We start from the raw sequence: 19,999 nt of genomic DNA, 5'->3' as shown, positions 1-19,999 counted from the left end.
AAATCACTAAAAAGGAGGCACGGGAGGGAGCTTTCAGTGCTTCAAGAAGTTGACAGGAAGTGAGACCAGTGGATAGAATATATGATCATTTACAGTCATGTTTCTAGCCACAAGTTTGAAAGAGCACATACATTAATTTTGACTGGGACAAAGGTAGAAGATGAGGTTGGAAATTCCAAGTAATAGAAACTGCGTTTTCAAAGATCCAGAAGTTGGAAGGAATATGTCCTTGTCATAGGATGGTGAGGCGCCTAGAGGAAGATCACAAGTTTAGGAGGAACCAGAAATAAGCTTTAGGATAGGGAACCTTAAACATCAGGTAGAGGACTTTAGATTTGATGTTTAAGGGTATTTTTTAGAATTTTGCCCAAGAGAGACACATAGTGAAAGGAGTGCATTCTATTGTTACTGCTTTGGAGTTTTATTTTGTTTTGTATTTTGTTTGTTCTAGTGTGTTTTTAAAAGTTTTTATTTGAATTCCAGTTAGTTAATATACAGTATAATGTTAGTTTCAGGTGTACAATTTAAGATTTAACCCTTCCATACAACACCTGATGCTCATCACATTAATTGCCCTCCCTAATCCCCATCACCCATTTAACCCATCCTACCACACCTAACTCCCCTCAGGTAACCATCAGTTTGCTCTCTCTAGTTAGGAGTCTGTTTCTTGGTTTACTTCTCCTCCCCCCTTTGATCATTTTTTTTCCTTAAATTCCACATATGAGTGAAATCATATGGCATTTGTCTTTCTCTGACTAACTTATTTCACTCAACATAATATTTTCTAGCTCCATCCACACTTGTGCAAATGACAAGATTTCATTCTTTTTTATGACTGAGTAATATTCCATTCCAACCAGCTCTTTGGAGGAAAAGTACCTATTGACAGCATTTGCTAACTTCCATGATGTAAATATTCCCACTGTGGTCAATTTCAAGCTGGTAATAAACACTATCACTGAACCCAGACCTAGAACCAGCCAGCTCCCACACACTCCTGAACAGTCGAGTACATAGGGACAAATATGTGACTGTCTTCCAACCCTTTTTTCTCCCTTCCCTTAACTTCCGTCAAAGCAAGAACCTTAGGACTCTCTTAACTGACCTTCTGCCTCATAACAGAAGTGAAAAGTCATCAATACACTTTATATAAGAATGAAGTATGTGTGTTCCAAAGGGAGAAGAGCAACTTCTCACAATAAATGGATTTAAATACTCAAGTAGTGTTTCACCTTCAAGGTGAAAAAAATCCTGCCACTAAATGTAGAAAAAAAAATCCTGGAAATTCAGCCTTAGCTCATACCTTTATATAATTAGAAATTGCCATGCAATTGCTCTTTTAGTGACAGAAAAGTTTTCTGAATTCATAGAAATGAGCTACTTGGCTTCTTCAATGCATTAACAACAGTGGACTCCCTTGATTTGAATATTGAAAGGAATTCTCAGTACTTGATACATTTCCTTCAAGTTTTACTCATCTGTATCTTTCTTCACTTATATGAAATCTATTTAATACTTCCTTATGTGACTTGCTATGTGAAGTCATAGATTAAATAAAAAAAGATAGCCTCCATACATATTTTTAAGAGATGTGGGAAGCAGTTGAAATCAGAGTTTTATCTCTGACATTAAGGTTTTACAATTAGATATACGTTCACTTTGTTCTTAAGGTGATTTATGAAATCTGAGTGACTGATGGACCTCAGTCAGAGTACTTACGCTTAAGAAAAATGAAAGTAGTCTGACTTTTAGTTTGTCAACTTCAGAGGCCACCAGAGCACTAGGTAGACCAAATTAATAGTTTGCATTCATTTACATAATGCTCATTTGCTATTTTAATCATTTATTGGAATTCCATTGACGTTGACCTTTCTACTAACTCTGAACCAAAAGACTTACCTCCCCAAAAGAGTTGCATAAATGCAATTACTGTTTTTGAACTTCCAGAGAGGACTGTGGTTGCATTTACACCTGGTTGCTCCTTCTCAGCAATACCTGAAACTCCAGCATTTTTCTTCTTTCCCAGTCCCATCTCAATTTCGCTGCCTCCTTATGGTGGATTTTCCTAGTTGAAATGAAACTTTAGAGTCAGGGAGACCCTGAGAAATCATTTTGTAGATGAAAAAACTGAAACTTGGAAAAATAAATTGATTTGACCATGGAAATACCCGCATGCCTCACTTCTCTGGACCTTGCCAGGAAGGCTGGTGATTGTATTTGAGTAATGAGTCAGACCTAATATAATTATGGTCATTAGAACATTAATCAAACATTAATAAAATTAATCCCTTGAAACCATCAAACTCCTAGGGGAAAAAATAAAGGCCACAAGCTTCTTATATCTTAGTGCTGAATTTTTAGATCTGACTCCAAAAGCAAAAGTAACAAAAGCAAAAGTAAACAAGTGGGATCTCATCAAACTGAAAAATCTTCTGCATAGCAAAGGAAACATTAACAAAATGATAAGCCAACTCACTGAACAGGAGAAAATATTTTCAAATCATATGTCTGATAAGGGCTGATATCCAAAATATATAAAAAACTCAAACAACTCAATAGCAAAAGATCAAACAATCCAATTTTTTAAAAATGGTCATAGGATCTAAATAGACATTTTTCCAAAGGAAGACCTACAGATGGCCAACAGGCACATGAAAAGATGTCAGCATTACTAATTACCAGGAAGATGCTGATCAAAACCACAGTGAGATACCACCTCATACCTGTTAGAATGGCTATTATCAATAAGACATGAAATAACAAGTGTGGAAGAAGATGTGGAGAAATGGAACCCCTCTTACACTGTTGGTGCAGCCACTATAAAAAACAATATGGAAGTTCCTTAAAAAACTAAAGATCGACCATGTGTTCTAGATCTAGCTATTCCACTTTTGGGTCTTTATCCAAAGAAAATGAGAACACTAATTTGAAAAGATATATGCACCACTATGTTCATTTCAGCATTATTTACAATAGTCAAGATATGGAAATAACAAAAAAAGATGGAAATAACATAGTTATCCATGGATAGATGAATGGATAAAGAAAATGTGATACACACGCACAATGGTATACTATTTGGCTATAAAAAGAAGAAAATGTTGCCATTGGTGACAAAACAGATGGACCTTGAGGATATTGTGCCCAGTGAAATAAATCAGATAAAGACAAATACTATATGATTTCACTTATACATGGCATCTGAAAAATACAGAACAAATGAACAAAGAAGACAAGTGAACAAACAAGATAAAACTCATAGATTCAGAGAACAGATTGGCAGTTATCAGAGGGGAAGGGGGTTAGGGGGTGAGCAGCAAGGGTAAAGAGGGGGATCAACTGTATGGTGATGGATAGTAACCAGAGTTATTATGTGATCACTTTGTGGTGTGTACAAGTACCAATTATTATATCGTACACCTAAAATTAATATGCTATATACCAATTTTACCTCAATAAAAAAGTCATTGTCTTTTCCAGCCAAGATAATTGACTTCATGTTTTTCAGATATGTTCTACACAAGAAATTTTAAGCAGCATGACTATTCAAAATAATATGAAGAATTAAAGATACATTTTTGTTCCTATCAACTAGCTTTCAACCAATTTAAGGACTTGAACATTAGTAATATTTTTGGTATTTATACAGTAGATTATTATATCCCTCTTCTCTTCCCAGAAATAACTGTTTGTCATTTTCATGTCATTTTTTATGCATAAATCCCTAAGTGACCTACATTCTGTACTTTTGTTTCTTCTTTTATGTTCCACATTATGGTTATGAGATGATACATCCATATTTAGATCCATCACACATACTTTTGCACCACTTTATTCATTTATAGTATTTATTTTATTTTGTGGAGGTATACTAATTTAATCTATTCATTTTCCTCTTGAAGGATATGTAGCTTATTCCCAATTTCCAGCTTCCTCAATGCCTCTTCAAGAAGTATAATCACCCTCAACAAATAAGACCAATGCAACTACGGCAAGTTTAGAAAGAAAATATTTGCCTGTTTAAGAGAACATGACATTTTAAGCAGTTTAGCGTAAGCTTTTATATATATATATATATGACATTTTATATGAAATATAAATATTATAAATAAAATATTGAAATGTTATAGGATATATAAATATGAAATTATATATATATATATATATATATATATATATGAAAAATGTAACTGTTTTATACCTGGAACCCTATGGTAACATTTTATAAGGAAATATCTATCTATCTAACTCATTAATTCATTAAAATAGGACTTCAACACAAAACCTAGTTAGTGTGATTTCAAATGTAGAATTTATTTGAAATAAAATGTAATTTATTGTTAAGTGCTCTGGGTGTATACTTATAATTAGTTCAAAGAACCAAAGAACCTTATCCAAAGATTTACTCTATGCAATGCACCGTCCCTGGACAATCTAATTTATTCTATTGACTTTAGCCAACTTACGTGGAAGGAAACTTTCAAGTTTACCTCTTCAGCCATGACTTCTCTTTCAGGCACAAATCCCACTGTGGCTTCCAGCATGAAATATTGCCTCCGCACTACACCTCACATTACCATGAAAACGCTGCCTCCACGCCCCACTTCCTACAACCAAATCACAGTCTCTCAGTTTCCTTGGTGATTATGTTCCTCCTTTGCTCCAAATCCTTCAGCAGTTTGGGCTATGGGATTCTTTGCCAAAAATCCAATCCCAGTTGGGTCCAACCTTAACCCATCTTTTTTACTTTATCTCCCTTACATACCTTTATAACCAACAATCAATTTCCAAGACAGTGCTTGGCACATTGGAGATGGTATAATAAATATTTTTTGAATGAATGGATAAAGAATTCTGCCAAATTGAGCCTTTTAATGTTCGTTAGATACACTCCATATCTCCTGTTCTTCAAATGTTTTCTCCAATGTATGTATTTAACAAAACCACATACATATGTCATATATATATTATATGATATTTACATATATATCATGATTTATATTTTCCAGTTTTGACAATTACATCTTTGTGTTCAAGTAACTGAGACTATTCATGAGCTCCTGATCTCTAGCTATTCCCAGACAAAGTAACATTTCTTCCTGTCTGGGATTGTATTTTATTTTTCCTGAATGAAACAATCTAAATGAACTAAAATATCTCATCTAATTATTCACCAATACTTTGCACAAACTACTGTTATACAAAGTAAAGGGTAAATATTTAGAGATAGTATTTATTCTGCCAGCCCTTACTCTCTTCACACTGTCCCATATATATATGTGTGTGTGTGTGTATGTATACATGTGTATATATGCACATATACACATATATGTATGTACATACATACATATGCATGCATGTATACACATGCATGTATACACATATACGTATATGTGCATGCGTATATGTACATATGTGCATATGTACGTATATGTACATATGTACATATGTGTATATGTACATATATATGTATATACACATATATGAGCATGTGTATATACATATGTGTGTATACATGCACATATGTGTATATACACGTGTACATATACACATACATATGTGTGTATACATATGCATACACACATACATATGTATACATGTATACATACATACATATATACACATACATATACACATATATACACAGTATTTATTCTGCCAGCCCTTACTCTCTTCACACTGTCCCATATATATATGTATGTATATGTGTATATATATGTATACATATGTATACATATACGCAGATATATATATGGGACAGTGTGAAGAGAGTAAGGGCTGGCAGAATAAATACTCTCTCTCTATATATATATATATATATATACACACACACACACATACATACGTACAAAGAAAGCATACATATATACATACATATATAGTTCTTGGATACAGAGAGGAAGTAGACAGGAAGCTCTCATCTTATGTCACTGAGTGACATAAAATATTAAACATTTTATGATCAAGTATGTGCAAGGTATGGCAGGCTTTTAAAGGAGGAAATGGTCAAGGAAGGGTGATGGAAGGGCTTCACAATGGAGATGTGGGGGAAGGGCATTGTTGGCTAAGGGAGGAGGTTGCACAACAGCTCACAGGGAAAAACATTTGCATATTCGGGGTGGATGGAATTTGAGGTACAAAAAAATCATAGTAAGAGTTAAGGCAACCAGGCCTGTAACACCAAGGGCCTCACACACCATACTCAGGAATATGGACCTTTCCTGTGGGCAGCACAGTTCACATGGTCAACCTTATGCTTCTAAAAATGAAACTCTGGTAGTAACATGGAGACCTGTTGGCAGAGGGGACCACCTGAGACAAAATAATGAGGATGCTACTGCAGTAATCCAGGAGCAGAACTGAGATGTGGGGATAAAATGGCAGCAAGAGAAACATTATGGAGACAGAACCCCCAGCTTTTCAGGGTCCAGGTTCTGTCTTGGTTTCTAGATTAATGACAGCACCACTTTTTCAAGGTTAGGAAGAACAGCTTTTGGAATAAAGATAACATTTAGTTTTAAAAGCTTTAGAAGTGGACATATCTAGTAGGAAAGTGGGTATCCATTGGTATATCTCAGGGGAAAGTTTTGGATTGGCTGTGTGGATTTGTAAGTCATCATGTTGGTGCCTGGGGAGCCGGGGGGGTAGGTAAATCACCCAGGTTTACCATGTAGCATTAGAAGAAAAATAAGTGAAGAGTAGAACCTTGCAGACTTGTCAACATTTGAGGAGAAAAGAAGAGTCCAATGGGTAAAACACAGCCCAGTACTTTTTTTTTTAAGACTTTATTTATTTATTTGACAGAGAGAGAGTGAGAGATCGCAAGCAGGCAGGCAGAGAGAGAGGAGGAAGCGGACTCCCCGCCAAACAGAGAGCCTAATGTGGGGCTCGATCCCAGGACCCTGAGATCATCACCTGAGCTAAAGGCAGAGGCTTAACCTTGTAAGCCACCCAGGCACCCCCAGCCCAGTACTTCTTAGTGGGATATCCCACTAAACAATGCAAGTTTCCAGGAATATCCCCAGTTATCCATAGCTATCTAGATAGCTAGAAAGGAAAGGCAAGAAAACCAAGGAATAGGTTCGAGAACAGAAAGGGCTGATCTTGCTTGTCAAGTGCAGTTCAGAGTTAGGGTAGGATGAGAATGGGCTCTTTGGGCCTTGTAGCAGGGAGATCACTTGTGACCCTTGAAAGAGCATTTTCTGAGCAGTGTGGGCAAAGGAGCCTGTTACAGTAGGTAGAAGATGGCTGAGTAAGGACAGGAGCAGTGAGTGTTGCCTATACTCATCAGAAGACTTTGAGTAGAAGTAGTCTGCCCCTAGGTGAGCAGTTGGACCAACCATTTAGCCCTTTCTCTTGTTGGTTTCCTATCTATCAGATAAGAAGAGCTGGACTATTTGTAGTTCCTTCCAGCTTCACGATTTCAATGACTTAGCGAGTTAATAGATGGATAGTTAGACGACTGGATAATAGAATGGAATGAGATGCCACTGACTTCAAAAGTTATTTGAGACCTAGTAAACATCAAATTTGTAGGGCTTAGCGGCACATTAGGATAGTTTCCAAATTATCCATTCATTTCAATCAAAAACTAGACCATTAAGCAGACTCTAGCGCAACATTTCCTAAGACCGGTTCCATGAACACTAGCTCAGTAAAATGTGATAGGCATCAGATAAAAATTTTAAGAAATGGTTTTTGGTCAAATAAATTTTGGAACAGAGGCATAAATCAACTCAAATTTCTTGTTTTACTACAGAACTTCACAGGTTCTTTACCACAGTACTATGCATTGTGATTTTCTAACACTTATTTGTCTGAAGACTTTTTTTTTTTTTTTTTCATTTTTTGCCTTGTTTTGTTTAACTTACCACATTTCTGAGGACTGACGTTCTGATGAATGGGCTTTAGTAGACACTGGTCTAAACAGTGAAGAAGGAGACTTGATTGATAAAATGATCCCCAAATGATATATCAGTTAGACTGTGACCTGTTCATTGGACCTGCTCTTCATTATATTCTTCAAAAGTGTCTTTGTTTCTGCAGTCGTGGCATTATGAATGCACGGCTTTGTTAAATCAGCAAGCCAAGAGTAGTAGTTAATAGGTTAGCACCTCTGTGGCTGAATGATTTCATTGCAAATCGGGATCACAGCCCAATCCTGGATCCAGTAGCTAAATTCTATCACAGTGAGCGGCGTGATTGCTTTTGCAAACAGCATTCATTTACTCTCGTAATATATGTATGCTGTGAAATGTGTCTTTTGGGACCAAGAAACACAAAGCCGAGCCTGTTGCCTCAAAGAGACTGTTTGCAGACTGGGAGCTTAATGCAGTCCACAGGTGGGAAAGGCGTAAGGCTTTGCTGGGGCTTCCTAGGTCTCTGTACTGTGGGGCAAGGAGCAGCTGAGGCCACAGCTGGAGTCCTTGACACCTTTCCTTGAAGAATTCTTTTGCCCTCAACCCTGCTTGGTTAGTGCTTTTTATACAATGCCGCAGTCAATTTGTTTCCCATGAAAGAGCTCTAATAACCTATTAGGACTAGCAGCTCTCCTGATCTTAGCCCCACACAGCAAGCACCTACCAGAGCCTGGCCTTTGTGTTCTGGTCTGCCTCCTGGATCCCCTCTTTCTTCTCCCTGTAATGATGCTAATTTTTGTTTGCTCTGTTTGATCACTTTTAATAGTATACAACAAACTTCTACCTTTGGTGATAAAATCAATCATTAGATTTCATTGTTCTAAGTGTAGTTTAGATGCAACTTTCTTAGTTGAATTCTCTTCCTCTTACTCCAAATGAATGGAATTTGTAATTTTTTAATCCCTCTGACACAATCACATTTGTTTCATGTAAGGAGGTAAAGGGATCTCTTCTCACTTTCATGTTTCTCTGTTTGGAAGGGTTTAGAGCCATGTCTGAACGTGAAGCTTCTGTAGGGCATGGTCTCTTCCAGACCATTTTTTAAAAAAGCAAATTAGACTGGTCTGAAGATTTTCTTCTAGATTCTTGAAGTAATTAAGTTTTAACTTTTACATATTATGATAGTAACAAATAAATGAAAACATTCTAAATGCAATATAGTGGAATAGTTATGTGCTATCTGATCATGAACTTGGTGATGTTTAAAAATCATCAGTGAGGGGCACCTGGGTGTCTCAGTCGTTAAGTGTCTGCCTTCGGCTCAGGTCATGATCCCAGGGTCCTGAGATTGAGCCCCGCATCAGGCTCCCTGCTCTGTGGGAAGTCTACTTCTCCCTCTCCCAATCTCCTTGCTTGTGTTCCCTCTCTCGCTGCCTCTCTGTCTGTCAAATAAATAAATAAAATCTTTAAAAAAATAAAAAATAAAAATCATCAGTGAGTAATAAAAGTATTAGTGATACAGTAAATGAACTAATTATTTTCAAAACAATAGGTGATGTATGAGCTTAGCATTGTAAACTCTCAGTATGCATGTCAAGGCACCAAGGAAGCTTGGAAAGGAAAGCCAGGCAGGTACATACATGAGAACACAGTGGTGGAGAGCATAAAATTTGTATCTAAATGGAGCTTGAGTATACTTCACTCTCCTCTCTCTGTGTGACTTCAGGGAAATACTTTTTCCTTTTGGAGCCGAAGTTGGGTTTGTTTTTTGTTTTTGTTTTTGTTTTGTTTTGTTTTGTTTTTAATGCAAAGAAGGATAAATAATAATGCCTAACTCTGTATGGTAACTGGCTGGATGAAATAATATGTACCAATCTTATAACACAGAGCAATTGCTCAGTTAGTGGTAGATATTATTAACAATGCTTTAATTTATCAAAATATTAACAATGGTTATATCTAGGTAGGCAACGGAGGGCTACCTAGATATAACCATTGTTAACATTTTGTGTTGTGTTAACAACATTGTTAATGTTAACAACATTGTTATGTTAACATAATATAACATTAACATAACATATGTTATGTTAATGTTAACAACATTGTTAACCATTGTTAACATTTTGTGTTGTGTTATACTGTGTGTTATACTTTGTTATACTGTGTGTTATACTTTGTGTGTTATACTGTGCTGTGTGTTATACTTTGTTTTTGCCAAAATACACAATATACACAATGTAAATGAATCCAGTAGGTATTTGATCATACACATGCAGAGTCCCTAAATAAGTTTTTATCTCTATAAACCTTGAGTCACTTGCATTTGACTTAAATGAGATAAGGAAGGTGAAGAGTAGTTATCTCTTTGGCTTGGAGGAGGAGGAACATAGGGCCATGGGAAGGGCCCTTGCCTCCCCCTACACCCTCCACCCAGGAATGCCATGTGTCAGTGTCAGGCTTATTACACTTGAACCCAAATCTTCCAATTCGAAGTTCACAGTCCATTCTCCACGATTAAAAGAAGAAGTGTACTAGGTCTGCCTTTCTTGGAACAGTATGGAAAACAAAATCAACTACGTATTCAAAATAATGAAGAGGTCCTCCCTTCAAGGATTGCTGTAACATTTTCTCTGTTTTCCCTCCAGCTTTGATTTACCTCTAAGGTATAATATCTCCTGGCTACTAGTATATGTCTAGTTTTTAACTGCTTCAGTTAGATTCCCCACACCTGTTCTGTACGGCACACGGGCTTATTTAATAACAATACAGTTCATTAGCGTGTTTTAGAAGTGAGAATTGGTTTAGGAGTCTTTATAATATTTCTGAAACTCCAGTGAAACCCTGGTGCCTTCCTGAATCTTAGCAGATTACATAAGACTCTGAGGTCGATGAAACGCTTTCCCGTATCCTCTAGGCAGAAACTGAGTATTGCTTTTTTAAAAAATTCATTAAGGAGATACAGACCTATTTGGAGATAGTGTCACCATAGGAATAGAAAAACAACTAAATTTCCTCCCCCTCCCTTTTTCTTTTCCCTTCATAGCCTAAAGGGAGCTGATGCTGGCAATGGGATCAGAGTGTTCGTGCCTGATATTGGGATGTTCATTGCGAGTCTGACCATCTGGCTCGTCTGCAGAAACATCGTTCAGAAACCAGTGACGGAAGAAGCAGCACAGTATAACTCGGAGTTTGAAAATGAAGAATTGGTAAATCTGATTTCATGCATCTATCTTCCTTCTTTGATTGCTGAGGGCCTTGAGCCTTCCAATGAGTTGTATAAGAGTGAAATGTGCAAAGCACTTAAACTTTGGGGTGCTTGGCTTCAGTTAACGATGCAAAAACCCCGATGTAGTTGCGATGGGTTAGGCATTGGCAGCCACACCTTGGCCATGAGGATCCAGTTCAAGGAACATGGAGGCTGCCCTTTGTGGGGCATCATACTGACACAGTGTTCTCTTCACTCTCATCTAATATTATCCCAGATGGTTAACCTTCTAGGTTCATAATGCTGTAGCCCATGGTCTAGATACCTTAGTCATTACAAAATATTTAGAGAAGAAGTAACACCTGGTAGTTTGGAAAGAAAAAAAGTAATTCCTCCCTGAAGGGAAGCTTTCTGGTCTGTGCACCTAGCTCTTAGGGGTGGACTTATGTTAGCATATTTTGATCAAGTTTTTCTAAAGTATTCCAGAGAAAAAAATATATACCTTCAGAAAAGCATAAGAATTGGAAAAAGATAACAATAATGAGGAAATTTAGCTATGTGTTTTAGTAGAAAGAGTTTCAGGAGGAGCAAGGAGCATGTCAGATCTCACTCGGTGTATGAAAGCAAGTTAGTTCATCCCTGTCCCTAGATCTGTTTCTGAACTGTGCTCCATTCTAATGACTGTACTTTGTTATGTGAGTTTCAGAGACATTGATTTTTAAAAAGGAATTGATTTGGTAGTTGAAAGATGAAATTTACAGAGAAAAATTTATGAAGAAACTTCATCAGGACAGTTGACACGAGACACAATTACCAAATGTTCTTATTTGGAAGTTTTGGCAAGAACTTGAACCTGCCAAACTGAAATTAATTGAAATCACTTACTTTGAGAATGGTAATCACAAAGGCCTCAAGGAAGACAATTCTGTTATGGCAAATGATCTATGTGCCTCACAAATAAACAGCAAATTGTCTTGTATTGTTATTAAAAACAGAACAATAAAGTGAGGATGTAATTCAACAAATCTATACAAACTAGAAATTATATTACCACCAAATAACATTTAGGGGTAAAAAATACACAATCACATCGGTCACATTGCATAGCAATATTCTGCCAATTTTAAGACACATGTTAACAAGTACCTGGTGTGAAAAACAATTATAGCAAGGTAGCAACTAATCCTGTGTTACATTATGTTAACAAACTATGTAGCACTTGTCAGCGTCTTAAAAATGGGTAAAACCATGAAAGTGACTTTTCTTACTGTTGGCTTTCCAATTTTAAAACAAAACTCAAAATTTTAATTTCTAGTTTTATAGCTGAACTTCAATTTAGAAGAGTTACAGTTTAGAAAATCATCTGGCTTTGATCTTTATTGCCAAAAATTGTCCAAGTTTGGTGAAAGTAAACCCACAAGCTCTTCAAGCTTAGGATTTTTCATTACCGGTATTTATAAAGGCAAGATTATTTTTCAGTTATCCTCATATAGACGATAAAAGATATTTGCTGTAAGTTGAGTAGACACTGAAGGCAGACGTGGAAGCTACTAACAGTGGCTGCGTGATGTTGAGAAATTTGTTTATTCTCTCTTCTGCAAAATGAGGTCAATCATAATCCTATGTCATGGGGTTGCTGTAAGCACTAAATGAAATGTCAAGTACAACACGTCTAGTGCAGTGCCTGCCCAAAGGGTTGCTTAATGAGATGCAACTAGCTCCCATCACCTTGCTCTCTCCAGTTGGAGAGGTCCTAGAACAGTTTCAAATTCAGAGTCCTCTTAGGATGATAGAAAGTAAAGTTGGGTGGTGAGTTTGAAGCCAACCCACTCGGTAAGAGAGTCCCTTCTGTGCCATCTGTCACAGACAGCCGTAAATGAATTTCAAAGCTTCTCAAGAAAACAACCTCTGCCACTAAGGGCAAAGACTTTTTTTACCATAGGACCAGGGAAGCCTACAGTGACTGATGCAAGTTAACGGATTTCAGGTTATGCTTAGGGTCACACATCTGGGGAAGAAGAGAACACAGAACCATACATGGATTAGTTCTAATATGTTTGCTTTCTGATTTCACATTGTTCTCAAAGATAGACTTATGGTACTTCTCTCCCATTTGAAACCCGTTTAAATATCTGTACTCTCTATATTATTAATCACATTATTTAAAATGATTGACATTCTAAATACTATTTATTTGGGGCTTTGAAAAATACTAAATGTCATTATGATGAGATTGAATTTCTTCCCATTTAGATTTGCTTTGGCCTCATTTAGATCTTAATTTCCATTCTTTTCATGCATTCCAGCCACCCACCAACTCCCCCACCCCACCCAGTGGCCCCGGGAGGAGCAGGCTGGTGTGTGAATCTTCGGAGATGAATCCACAAGGAAATATTTCTTACATGTGAACAATCTGGCTTGAGTCTGAAAAGAATAGAAGCACATGGCCAAAATAAGTAGGAGAATTTATTTTGTTTTGGAAGGCCCTGACATATTTCCTCCCTGTAATAAATCTTGACATTTGCACTGTAGAATGTTTGGTTTTTGAGGATCCTTTGAAAGAATAGTGTTTGCTGGCATTGTTTCTTCTTTCATTTATCCCAATGGTGAAATGGCAAGATTAATCCACTGGTGCCCGCGAGAATGTCTTTTTAAATCCCGCATTGTTTTAAACTAGCAACTAATCCTTGAAGAAGACTCAGAGTCTTTCCTAATCTTGCTCAGCTTGATAATGAGGTTCAAGTTTGCTGTTTTAAACGGCATCACAAATCCCTGGTTTCCCGGAAAAAGAAAAAAAAAAAAATCTCGCCTTGTTACAGAGAATCTTGCATTATACAGAGAACAGAGCTCAGTTAAGTAAGCCAATTCCTCAAGTGCCAGAAAAGGTTCACTTTCAACTGACACATCTGTGATCTTGTTTATCTGTTCATTGCAATTCAGAAGCAGACCTACAAGTTGTAACTGGGAGAAAGATCCCTAATCTTAAATATTAAAAAAAAAAAAAAGAGTTAGGTTTTGAAAATCAAATCGTGTAGGAAAGGGTCACCTGCGCAATGAAACGCTTTGTAATTTCACTATGCTGCTGTTATTTTGTATAGTTTTGTACTACCAGCGCTTTCTAGCGATTTAATGAGATTTCAGGCTTTATTTTTTTGGAAGCAAATGGTACTCCAATATATTATTAATCCAAATTTATGAGAAACTGTTTATTCAAATAGCAATTTTAGTCATGACTTGGTCTGCTTAGTCGGACATATCAAATATGAAGCATAAAAAGAATATTTTAGTATAGGTATCCACCATCTGTTAAAAGTTCGAGGATGCAACATTTGGATCCTGCTAATATTGTTTGGAAAGTCATCCTGAGCCTCAAAACCTGTATCCTCCTTTCTGATACCTAATGTCCATTAAGCTCCTACTGCATCCGCATTCTGGCACATAAAATCACCAATGGGGCTGTGCCTCAATTTTAGCCCTGAGGTTCTCGAAGTTACTACTCTTTTTTTTTTTTTTTTTTTGAGAGCAAGAAACAAAGAATGAAAGAGATCAATCTTTTTACTGTCACCTTTTGTTTCTTTTTACTCTCCCTTCTAATAAGGCATTCAGCTTCTCAGCTGAGATTTAGCCCAGAATCATGTGTTTGAAGTTTTCTGTCTCTTCTGGTACCCAGACATGATCGTCTGAAACATGGCAGCATTCAGTATAGTAAGAAGTTAGGCAACTGCCCACTTGCCCTCCCAGCCTTGAGCTTGCCACGTCTCAAGGTCACTCTCAGGATCTAGGCAAGGACATATTGTCATATGTCCCCCAAAATGCAGCATCCTGGGTTTGTCTTCTCTGGGTTAAACACATTTACAGTTTGGAGGAAACCTTTAATTGTGGTGATTTTAGATGCCATTAGTTTAAATAAAGAGAAAGTTGGGTTTTTTTTTAAGATTTTATTTATTTATTCGACAGACAGAGATCACAAGTAGGCAGAGAAGCAGGCAGAGAGAGAGGGAGAAAGCAGGCTCCCCGCTGAGCAGAGAGCCCGATGAGGGACTCAATCCCAGGACCCTGGGATCATGACCTGAGCCAAAGGCAAAGGCTTTAACCCACTGAGCCACCCAGGAACCCCAAAGAAAAAGTTTTTAATTGGAGGAAATCATTGGCCTATTGTCTTCAGAAGGCTTCGGGAAAGCTCCGTATGACAGTATGAGTTTCAGGATGAGTGTCACAGAGGCAAGTTAACTTTAGATCCATGAATGTATCCCCCACTGTCCTTCAGCTACATCTCCCAGGACACAAGGTGAGAGCGTGGAGTCCCTCTCATCCTTTCCTCTGAGAGAAACACACTTGGAGAGCCTACCCTCTTTATCACATAGAAAGGCAGGGATTATCTATTACAGACCTAGGTTAATTGAATGAAATTTGACCAGCCTGGAGTTGAATATGTGACCCAGTAGTAAAAATAAAGGAAAGAATAAGCAATTAGGAAGGCAGCTCAAGTATTTTTACATCATTAAAATGAAACTATTCCAAATTAAATCCACCTTCATTTCTCTCCCATGTGTTCTTTCATTTAACAACATTTCACAGTGCGTGCCTATTCTCTGCTTTATTTTTTTAAGAAAATCAAAGCTCCGAAGTAGACTTTTACCCTTAACAATATGTCTGGATCTGTGTTTTTAGAAATTCTCAGAATATTTTGTTCTGTCCTTGGTATATTTGACAGGTGATCTTGAAGTTGAATTGCAAATAACAACAAAACACCCACAAGGGAGACTTGTTTGGGGATAATGCAGAGCCCCAAGTCCCTTCAGGAAGGGTAGCTTGGTCAGGCACAGTGGGGGGGGAACTTATGTGTCCCTCTCCTGTCACCTGCTCCTGCTTCAGGGGGTCTGCATGTCCCTCACTCCTTTGAGGGGGGTCATGCTTTCCATCCTTCTCTCAACTGGAAATACTGAGATGGAACTGCCACCAACTTAATGTTGTTTAAATCCCCATGTTTCTTTCAAAGTGTTGGTGGTATGTTTGAGAGGAGGAGCTAGATCTCCCTCCCCTCCCTCCACTCAGCCTTCCTGCGGACTGCCCACCCAGGTTCGTAGAGTCACCTTTCATTCATTTCTTAGGACCCGAGCCCTGGTAAGACCCTTGATGGCTTGAACGCCTTACCCCTTATCATCAACAAGTCTGTGGGCGCTTCCTTGACATTTTGTCTAACCATGTTCCCCTTTTTCTGTCTCTCCTGCCACAGTCCTCATCCCACCTCTCAGCCAGACCCCGAAATAACCTAAAGCTGGATTTCCCTACCTCCGGACTCTGTTCTTACCCTATTCCACTGCTCTCGAACTCTCTGCCTTTTCTGGATTAGCCTTGTAAAATTATAAATCAAACTATGTCACTTCCTGGGGTTAAATACTTCACTGGATTCTCATTAAATGAGAACAAAATTCAGGCTCCTAACCCTGAAGCCCATGGCACTTCCTGGCCCTATCCCCTCATCCCGGGCTCTATCCCACTCTCTCTCTCTGCCCAGAAAAGACTAACTTTTCCTTTCTGCCATTCAGTCCACTCCCTGCTCATTCATGGCTAGTTTCTCCTCCATCATTGGGTGACCTGTTTCCCACTGAGGCCTTCGCCAACCACCCGCCCAGATTATTCCCTAGTCTCTGTCTTGTTATATCTGTAACAATTATCACACTGTAATTAAGCTACATCCGCTTTTGGTTGCTGTTATTGGCTTTCCATCTCCCTCACTAAATTATAAACTCAGTGAGGGAAAGCATCACCTTCGTCTTGTTCTCTGTTGCAACAGATCTTAAGTTAGCAAAGTAACCTGAGCTTGTGCACATAGTAATACTTATATACTTATCAAGTTAATTGGTTAGGCACCGACTGATTAATATGGAGGCTTGCACAAAGCAACCCAAAGTTTAGAACTAAAGCAAGGAGTCAGCCCGCGGCCAGGATTATCTGCAAAGAGCTGCTTCTCCCCCAAATTGTCAGAGAACTTGGCAGGACCGAGGCAAACCCACTCTTCTGTCTTGAGTGATCTCTCCTTGCTGTGTCTATAGAGAAGGATTTATTTATTTATTTATTTATTTATTCATTCAGTACCCACTATTTGCCAGGATGGGCAAAAACAAATATCTAACAGGGAGTGTTCTTTAATTTTTTTGCTTTGCTTTCCAGGACATTAGTCCTTTTTTTTTTTTTTTTTTTTTTATCACCCACCCCGCCCCAGTCATGTTCGCTTTGGGAATAACTGGAATTGGGCGTTCGAGATCCCTGTAATTAAGAGTTCATATTCTCACTTTATAAACAGTTATATATTCTTGGTTTATTTCCACTGAGCGAGCAAACCTCTGGGGTCCCAGGGAGGACTCCCACCTTGGACCTGGCGCAGTGCTCAGAGCCAAGCTCAGGCTCAGGAGAAGTTCTGAGAGGAGGGAGGAGCCGGACTGGGGATGGGGGGAGGAAGGCTGTGGATTCCAGAGCAGCTAGAGCAGGGCTCAGCCTTTGAGCATTTTAATAACAAAGACTTGCGTTTTGTTTCCATCTCAGCCCATCAGAAGGCATTACAGGGGTCCTGAATCTTTCAGGAAATTTTGGAGCAACAGGAAAGATTCTGTACCTTCAAAATGCTGCTTGTTATCACTCCCTAGATTTTTTATTTCTAAAGGGAACACTGGGTATGTCACTTAGAAGTGCTCAACTCAGCTGTTTCTTATAAGAGAAAATGGATGGTTCGGGGTCAGTAATAATCTCTCTAAACAGAGACAAACTGAGTAGATAGTATCAGAATCTGTGTGTGTGTGTGTGTGTGTGTGTGTTTTAATACTGACTTGGTTTTATGGCATGCCATTAAGTGATTTCTTTTAAAAAATAAACCCTAAAGATATAAACCTTTAAAATAACAGTCTGTCCAATTTGGCTGCTCTCCATTATTGTTCGTTTCCCTTTTAAATGATGTTCAGGTGATTCTCAAAGATTGGTGCAATTTCTAAGTTGACCATTTGACCTGGGATGTTTTGGAACGTTCTGATGCAGGGCCCATCTCAGAGCTCTGGAATCAGAGTGTCCCGGAAGCAAGGAGATGTGGATGGTGGCACGAGGCTCCACTGCTCTTGCATGTTTGGAAAGATAAGCTTCCTACAACAAGTGTGGCCATAGAATGAAATATTTGTTTATCTGTACAATGCTGTCCCGTTAGGCTTACATAACATACGGTGACATCACATAGACGAGATGCTCTCTCTACTCCCTTCCACAGGCAACATGGTGCCTATAGTGTTTGCCTTGAGCCATGAGGCGCCACACTTGCCTTTTCCTCCCTTGGGCTCTTCTGTGGAGATGAACCCATTCTGCAAGGATACATTGTTAACTTTTCATAATAAACAATGAAGAAACAACTCATGACCCTTTAGAAAAACGTTCCCTTTGCCTCCAGATCATTTGTTTGTTTCTTCCATACACTCCTTCGAAATGTTTTGAATAGCGTGGTTTTAGCCACAAAGAAGAAAGTGGATTCATCTGATGAGGAGTTCTGGGCTAACACGTAAAGTTTGACTGAAACCGGAAGGAGGTTCCACAGATAAATCACTTCAGTGCATTTTCCAGGGAAGGGATTCTGCCTAGCATACGATTCCAACAAAACGTCTGCAATTTTGCCTGGTCTGTCAAGCGTGCCATCAGTTATCAGGCATTACAGATGGTGGCCTGTGTGTGGATTCTAGATTGGCTGCTTCAGAATCATGTAGGGCAACTGTTTGGTCATACAGATGCCTGAGATTCGCTTCAAGAATTTCTCATTTATTAAGTTTGAGGTGAGGCTAGGTTCCTGCCCTCTTCAAGATTCCCGGGTGATCATCAGGACATACCCCAACCCATTCAAAGATTGTTCGGAGTTAAAGAAAAATGGATATTTGCCTTTCACCAAAACTAACTGCTGTGTCTTCCCTGTCTGAATTGTGTGGGAACGACTGCTGTGTGCCGAGTGTGGGGAGGCAACTGCGGGAGGAGATGCAGTGGCTACTTGGCGCTCAGACCCTGACCCAAGTTCAGAGACAAGCTTGGCCTCGCATGCAGTTGATCTCAGAGGTGTTATGGGAATACATGTTGGCACATTTAAAGTGGGGAACGTTTAGCAAAGGTAAGTTGGAGGATTTACACGTCCTCAAATAAGTTTTAGATGTTGACATGGGCAATAATAATATGGAATTTATTATTATTATTATTTTATTTATTTATTTATTTTTGCCTGTCTAAACTGTGGAGTGTTCTCTTTTTAATTTCTAAGCTCGATCTGGAACCAGGGGGAATTAAATCTTCATTTATAGCTGCTCCTTCTTCACTTCAGGGCCGGAGTCCGGTTGCGTTCCAAAGCCAGGAGAGATTATGGCTCCCACAAGCTAGGCTGCTTGTTAGTAAATACATTTGAGCGAGTGGACACTGTTCCAGAGGATCAGTGTTTATATTTCACCAGACGAATCATTTAGGGGGAGAAAGCCTGCCTGTTAAAAAGCAGGCCTGACGTGACTAATGGCAGTTCTGGCCCCAGCCTGGACAGTGGGGGCTCACAGAGGCCAACCTGGCTCACTTCCGGCTCCCTCCTAGCTTGGCAGGTTTCTTAAGCGTTTCCAACTGAGGATTATGGTACAAAAATGCTGAAAACCCTCAAGTCCAGTGGTATGTTTATAAAAGTCACGGGGGCCCCGGTCCCGCCCGGGAGAGGTCAAGGAAATGCATTTGTCTAACCTCGACCAGAGAACTCTATTTGATTTAATCTACATCCGTAGCAATTCTACAGCTGAATAAGAAGCCATTTGTTATGAAAGTTAGGAGTGCATTTCTGACTGGGACCCAGGCAGCTCTAGCTTTGTTGTCTCTCCATGTCTCCCTTTTCAAGGATGGTGGCTGAAGGTTTTGGCCTAACTTTCTTCCCCAGGGA

The 19,999-nt window shown here is 38.7% G+C and overlaps 1 protein-coding gene across 3 annotated transcripts in view; it reads left to right on the top strand.

Moving 5' to 3' along the window:
- PIEZO2 (piezo type mechanosensitive ion channel component 2) overlaps nt 1-19,999 on the top strand; it is a 458,183-nt gene that overhangs the window by 251,631 nt on the left and 186,553 nt on the right. For all 3 annotated transcript variants that reach the window (XM_032875773.1, XM_032875772.1, XM_032875771.1), the window contains one exon: nt 10,906-11,068. In XM_032875773.1, coding sequence (XP_032731664.1) covers nt 10,906-11,068 — 163 coding nt within the window. The remainder of the gene's footprint in view (nt 1-10,905; nt 11,069-19,999) is intronic.

This window comes from Lontra canadensis, unplaced genomic scaffold (assembly GCF_010015895.1).
Source record: "Lontra canadensis isolate GAN:19392208 unplaced genomic scaffold, GSC_riverotter_1.0 scaffold57, whole genome shotgun sequence".
Classification (NCBI taxonomy): Eukaryota; Metazoa; Chordata; class Mammalia; order Carnivora; family Mustelidae; genus Lontra; species Lontra canadensis.
This window is presented reverse-complemented; position numbering and strand designations above follow the sequence as displayed.